Source organism: Mytilus californianus, unplaced genomic scaffold (genome assembly GCF_021869535.1).
Source record: "Mytilus californianus isolate M0D057914Y unplaced genomic scaffold, xbMytCali1.0.p SCAF_8, whole genome shotgun sequence".
Lineage (NCBI taxonomy): Eukaryota > Metazoa > Mollusca > Bivalvia > Mytilida > Mytilidae > Mytilus > Mytilus californianus.
The window spans coordinates 84,383,161-84,390,689 of NW_026262734.1; the positions used below are offsets into that span (position 1 = coordinate 84,383,161).

Sequence of the window (7,529 nt, forward strand, 5' to 3'; positions counted from 1 at the left end):
TTCGGTATTTTTGTTATTTTACTTTTTACAACTGATCATGACAGAGCATAGATTTACTTGTGTAATACTTTGAAATCGGTACGCCAAAAATTTTTAAACTATAAGAACTTAAAATGTGTTATTTATTTGGTTAATATTCAGTAATTAGTTGTTGTTGCCATTTTATTTATTTATTTGATTGTTATTATTTGTTTTTGTTTCTAATTATTCTATTGAAACAGTTGTTGGATTACCATAACAGTTCATCAACAGCATCATCAGAAAAAAAATCAATATGGGTCTTATTTAACTGTTTTAAATTTAAGGTAATAAACTATGACGTCTTGTGCATAACAATCATCCGTATCTATTAAGGGCATACGATACAGTTACAGGGGAGGTTATGACGTTGCTAACGTAAATTGTTATTTTCGCGACGTCAAACTGTGACTTATCGGGAAAAGATGCAGTTTTCGACTGATTTTTATCATTCAAACTGATTTAACTTGAAAACGAGTTGATGGACCCCTCTTTTTTAAAGTGACATTTGGTTTGATAACGTATGAAGATTATGTATACCAACTTTCATGAATAAGTCAATAGTGCAATTTTTTTAAATTTCATAAATATACAGCAAAAAATGACGTTATTTTTCTACATTCATGAACATTTGATAAATATGAGTTAATTGTAAAAATAAAATGTACAAATTTATAGAACATTTATATAAAAAAGAATTTACAAATAATTTAACAAAAAACAGCTTGTGTTTATCTTTTTAAACAAAAAAGTTATGTATTTCTGTCGAAAGGAAAAATACGTCCACAAATCCGAATTTTGAGGAAATATCTGAAATTTCAACCTCAATTTACTCAAAAAGTAGCACATGATGGTATATTTTTTATTACATATTTGATTTAATCAGGTAAAAAATAGCCTATATGCAAATTTTCATCAACATTTCAATATGGGATCAAAACTGTATCGTATGCCCTTAAAGCGCACACTTGAGTAAGCGTCTCCGTGAAGGGTAATAGAGTATTTGCCATGGGATAGAGTAAATTGTCTCCCTCGTATTAACCAATCAAAATCTGGCATTTTTACATGAATTATAATAAAACGGCATGTTGTTTTTGTATTCATTCAATGTTCAAGATAATACATTACAATTTGGATTAAAACAGATATCTTATAAATTTAATGAGATATCTTCTATAACTTTCTTTATAAGATATCGAATATATCATAAAAGGTATCTGAACAAAACTTTATAGAATATGTCATATAACTAATAACATCCCTTCTAATTTTTATAAGTTACCATGGATATTTAAGAGTTAACAACATGATGCAGTACACAGAGAACAACATAATTAAGACATAGCAAGCACAGACGTACAGCTATTATGCAATTAAAATTTGTGATCTTATTTTCAATGCCGCAATGAATACCCTACATATCCTTTAATTTTTTTATAATGTTCGATGTAAATAATACGTCTTATTATATGACAACAATCTAGTGGAAGTTGGCCTAAAGGGTCGAGGACTAAAAGTATCTGGTGGTGGATTACCAGGAACGTATGTGGTGGAACAGTTCCATTTCCACTGGGGATCAGAAGATACCAGAGGATCAGAACATGAAATCAATGGAAAACATTACTCTATGGAAGTAAGTTAACAATGACAACTGGCATTTTAGGAATCCATGTATGTTGTGTGACTTTAATAATTTGTACAACGGAGGCTTTAAAAAAAGTGTAATGTTTTATCAAAGTTAGACAAACGTTACTTTTATTGACAGTTTGTGTATTTTTATTTTAGCAATTAGACTTTAATCTTGAATATATTTGATAATACTTGCAAGTACAAGACCAAGGGTTTCTAGACTATTGAGTCAAACGGTCACCGTAATAGTTTATTCTAAGTGCTTATTACACTCTGGACATGTGCTAATTAAGTCTAAAATTACTAGTTTATCTGAATACATTTACGCGATTTGAAAAAAAAAATATATCAGAAGGTATTCTTAGACTATGCCACTTTTGGTGATTTGTAAGCTGTGAAACTGTCAGTATACCTGAAGCGGTTTCATGATCATAATTATGAGGATTATGATGCGCATTTCTATGGTTATTTAGCGTGTTTCTGAAAATTTATTCATCTGACCAAAAGACCAAACGTTGTGAAAACAACAACAAATAACAATAACAGAAAACCTTTGAAAGCATCAACACTTTTCAGCCTTACACTACTGTCCAAGGTTAGGGGTAGGGTTGGGCGCCCGCTTACATGTTTAACCCCGCCACACTCTGTATGTGCCTGTCCCAAGTCAGGAGCCTGTAATTCAGTGGTTGCCGTTTGTTGCTGTATACATGTATCATATTTATTTTTCATTAATTTATTTGTACATAAATCAGGCCGTTAGTTTTCTCGTTTGAATTGTTTTACATTTGTCGTTTCGGGGTCTTTTATAGCTGACTATAGGGTATGGGCTTTGCTCTCTGTTGAAGTCCGTAGTTGTTAATTTCTGTGTCATTTGGACTCTTGTGGAGAGTTGTCTCATTGGCAATTATACCACATCTTCTTATTTTTATATTAAAGGGAAAAAACGTATGGGACACGTGTTAGACGTGAAATGTAAGGTTAGCAGTAGCACATCCTTAAATGCAAACTTAATAGATCTCTGATGTCAAAAGTATTGATACGCATGTGCACCTACAAAACAAAGGGAAGACGATGCTTAGATGCAATACAAACTATATGTTATTATCATATTCTTGATACTCACTTTTCTTTTTTTAGATGCACGTTGTAATGCATTCTGATAGATTCTCCTCTGTTAGTGATGCCATGAATACTACAAATGGTCTGGCTGTCTTGAGCTTCCTTTTTGATGTAAGTTGTACTAAAGAAAGCTGTAGTTTGTTCACAATGAATTTAATTGTGGGAGCATTGAGGTACATATTTGTATCAAAACTTAATTCCCTATAGATTTATTACAATAATTGATTGCTGGCGACTGCACACTTTAAAAAATATGTTGGCAGGTCTACTAGGAACAAAGTATATTTTCAAATTAAAATTCAAAAAAAAAAAATTTAATTCTGAGACTGAGCGAAATATCTAACATATGTCGAAAAATTAAAGGCTTGTTGGAAAGGAAATATAAGATAGAAACGTGTGCCAAAATTGTATTCTCGTTCGCCACGTTATGTACTGTATTGTTGCCATAGAAACCAACTTTAAAAAAAATGTTGAAAATGGTTTTTTTTGTCTTTCTAATTTAAAATTGTTTAAATGTTTAAAACAAAAATAGGCATTTTATAAATTGTATGCGTTGATGTGTAAAAGAAACTAATAAACACATGATTACAATTTGGACAATAACTCTTTTCTTTTCAGATTGGTAAACATAATCACAACTTTGACGAGATCATCTACCATTTACATTCAATAGAACATAGAGGTAATTGTAACAAATCATAAGTGGAATTGTACCATGCGAACGTATAGATTTCGGGGCGTTTATGAATAATCTCGATTGGTATTATTTAAAGAGGACACGAAGACTTCAGAATGAGTAACATATAAAGCTTTTAAAAGTAAATTCTAGAATTTTCAGTTATACATGTTATATATGTAAAAACAAATACCTTCATTGATATTATTGGACAGTATCTTAATTGATTACCTAGCGACCATTTTGGAATTTCGGACTAGCATATAATTATTCAGAATAATATAGCATAATTATCCATTTATATACATAAAAGAGACTGTGAAATGTAAGAGTGCCTAAACAGTATGTTTTGCATTACTTACTTTGTTTTGAACGGTCGTCCGTTTACCAGTTCGAATACAATACAAATATTTGAATGTGAATAAAAGTAACATAAACCGAGCGAAAATATCCATATAGGTAAACAAATCCATAAAAATGTACAAAGAAAAAAGTTAAATAAATAAAAAAGTTCATTGTCTTCAGTTTAAATGTGTTTCATAAAGGATCCTGTGCCTTCTATGATATGTAATTTATTTTCTCGTTTTTTGCAATTAAAAAAAATCATTGCTTAATATGTGGTAAGATGTTCGTCAATGAAACCCTGTTAGGTCGCGTGTTAACAGTTCCTCCTTCTGTGTTCGAATTGCAGGCAAGGAATTTGAGGTCAGAAGGGTTGCAACTGTAACATTGTTGTCGAACGGTGTAAGGCGTAAACTAATTAAACCTTTTTTGAAGGCATGACGCCATCCCTGAATTCATTGATTGATTGACCTGTGTAAAAAAAAGTTTTACGTTCCTAGCATAAATTGTTTTGGCCAATGTTGATTCAAATTCTTTTAAATGACTTCGTTACTTGCCTTGAATGGTTAGTTTAAATGGTTTGTAATACATATGAAATGTCCTGAAAAAATAGCTTCTACCACGCTAGTCGTCTCAATTCGAGATACATATATTTTCATATTTTCTAAATCAAAAAGAGATGCTCTTATTTATTTTATTTTTTATTTTTTTTTTTTTTTTATTTGGAATTGACTAGGAATGAAAGTATACGAATGACTCATGTTGAGCGAGTACAATGATCCTACAGAGAAAACAAATCTAGCATTGTTACAATTGCTCAGAATAATCTCAACTATAGAAACTTGAAAATTCTTGTTAGCGCTTTCTTAGCTTCACGCTTGTAATAAGTTTGAAAGGTACATTGTATGTGATCATATTAATGTTCTCCTTTGACATATTTTTGAAAAGTCAGGTAAATATAGGATGAAATTTGAAAAAAAGGCAGAGGAGGAGTTTTGAGTAAAAGAAAAGGGCAGGATGAGCAACTTGGGAAAAAAAGGCAGGATGACAATTTATGTAAAAAAGTCAGGATAAACTAATGAAAAAAAGGCAAGACCCAATAGAGTGAAAAATGAAAAGGCAGGACAGAGATTACAACTAAAAAAAAGGCAGGACAAAATTTTTCATCCTAGCCCCGAAACAAATCAAATGGTAGCTCCCTTATTATTTCTTTTTGTTTAAACAGGTGGGCATGTTAGTCTTCACTCATTCAGCATGACTTCTCTGTTCCCATCAACAGATTGCTTCTACAGATACTATGGTAGTCTGACAACACCAATGTGTTATGAAAGTGTTATCTGGACAATATTTAAACATCACATTTATATTTCCGAGTCTCAGGTTTGGATTTTTTTTCTTGTTAGAAAAAATGAAAAACAACACGTTATAAATTTCAAGCGTCCGAACAATTTGTTGCTATTTTAATATCGATTTCTATACTTAATTTTCTACCCGGTCAAAACAATTATTTTCCACTTTTTGGGGACAGGATACTCATAAAACTTCAATACTTAATTGATAAGGTTGCCGCTGGGGTTATGTTACCCCACCCTTTTCATATAATTAAGATATTTTAAATGAACACCATTTAATATATTGCGAAGGTAAAAATGTAACATTTTCCCATATTGGTTGAGTTTCGGCCGACGGCTGGAGTGTTGGAAAAGTGGTGTTCCAAAGTGTCAACAGATGGAAAATGTGTTGACCTTATCATATATTTCTTATAGTTTTCCCCACCTATTCACATATTTTCAAGCCGGAAATGTGACCTATTTCAGCGGAACATCCTTGGCTAGCAACTTGTATATAAGAAGTCCCCCCGCACCCCCGAGCTCCAGGGTTACAGAAGCTAGAGTTTGCATTTGCTGCTCCACTAGTGGCACATATCGTGTTGCAAAATCACTTAAACATCCGGCAAGAAGGCCAAATGTTGGTGATGTTATACAATGAAAAAAAGTTATTTGGATTTTGGTTCGTATAAGAATTCATCTGTATCACTAATATTATAATGATGGCGTCCGTAGAACCCTTGAAAAAGATGATCGATGAAGTTAAATATGTTATACAAAGATTTGATATAGAAGATTATAATAGAGGATGAATGTCATTTATTTTTCAAAACCCTTAATTTATTGGTATCTCTATTAACAACATCATAATTGTATCAAATCTTGACTTTAACTTACTCTTGCAGCTGAACCAGTTCCGACATCTAGGGAGAACACATTTCATTGGAACAGGTGATCTTATTAACAACTATAGGAATCCTCAACCATTGAATCATCGGGTTGTCACCTCAAACTGCATTAGTTCCGGTTCTTCTTCTTGTGGTAGTGACAGTGACAGTGATAGCGACAGTGACAATGACAGCGACAGTAGCAACGACTGTGTTAGCGATAATGATAGCGATAGTGATAGCGATAGTGATAGCGATAGTGACAGTGACTCGGACGACATAAATATTATCACAGTGTTACGCAATCATTTCGAGTCGGAAACTAGAAATGCTAAAAAGTTGGAGACTAAACATGCTAAGAAGTTGGCTACTAACAGTGATAAAAAGCCGAAGACTAAAAATGCTAAGAAGCCGAAGACTAAAAAGGCTAAGAAGTTGAAGGCTAAACGTGTTAAGAAATCAAATACGAAAAGTGCTAAGAAGCTGAAGACTAAAAGTGCGAATAAGCCGGAGATTAACAGATCTAAGAAGTTGGAGACCATAAGTGCTAAGATGTCGACGATTAGAATGATAGATAGTGACAGTGACCTTGACAATTACAGTGACAGTGACAGTTATGATAACAGTGACAGTGCCAGTGACAGTGACAATTACACAGACGATACAATAATGGAGACATAAATACCATCATCGTGTTAAGAAATATTTCCGATCGAATGATATGGAAAGTTTAAACAAACAAAACATGTATGATAAAAAAACAACGTATAAACGTGTCATAGTTAAGAAATTAATGTATCACTAAAAATTGTATTTATTATAATGAAGGGAAATATTCTATGAAATAAACGAATTAAATCTTATTTACAAAACATGCCTTTCCAATAGACATAAATTATTTATCTTCCCGGATTACATATTACGTCAGGTAAAATCGGAGCTACATGTAGCACATGTATCATCAAGGCTTTAGCATTAACACGATCTTGCATTATCCTTAAAAGAACGGATCTAAGACTTCGGTAACAGGACAGAAAAACACTTCTATGGGGAAAAAGATCTGCATGTTTTGTGATATATATGATCATTTCAACCACCATTTAAAAAAAAAGTCCGTGATTGTATATTTTTGGTCAGCTAAAAAGAGAAATCACTGATTAAAATCAAAAGAATGTTAACCAGCTTTTTATTTAAAAAGCATCTCATTAACACGGCGTAACTTTTTTTAAAAATCGCCCTTTGTTTTGTATTTCATTCAAATGAAAATTTGAAAAACTGAACGATGTGATTAAAATTTATCAAACTGTAAGATACATGTGCCTTGTTAAGAGATCCGCGCTCTTCTTTTGAATTTTATTTATTAACAAGAGCCTGAGAAATGACTCACCTTTTTGGTTGTATATCTTAGATTTTTTATATCTTAAATGTTCTTAAAAGAAGTCATGTTGTTTTCTCTCATTTTATTTGTTCTTGCTCACATCCATACAATTTTTCAATAACTGTAGTAATCGGTGCATTACAATTGCGCGC

The 7,529-nt window shown here is 32.2% G+C and overlaps 1 protein-coding gene across 1 annotated transcript in view; it reads left to right on the top strand.

Annotated features, from left to right (window-relative positions):
- The window catches only part of LOC127712873 (uncharacterized), a 94,964-nt gene extending 88,284 nt beyond the window's left edge, over positions 1-6,680 (top strand). The window contains exons 12-16 of the mRNA XM_052219477.1: positions 1,503-1,651; positions 2,785-2,877; positions 3,385-3,448; positions 5,010-5,164; positions 6,018-6,680. Coding sequence (XP_052075437.1) covers positions 1,503-1,651; positions 2,785-2,877; positions 3,385-3,448; positions 5,010-5,164; positions 6,018-6,680 — 1,124 coding nt within the window. The remainder of the gene's footprint in view (positions 1-1,502; positions 1,652-2,784; positions 2,878-3,384; positions 3,449-5,009; positions 5,165-6,017) is intronic.
- Positions 6,681-7,529: the final 849 nt, after the last annotated feature.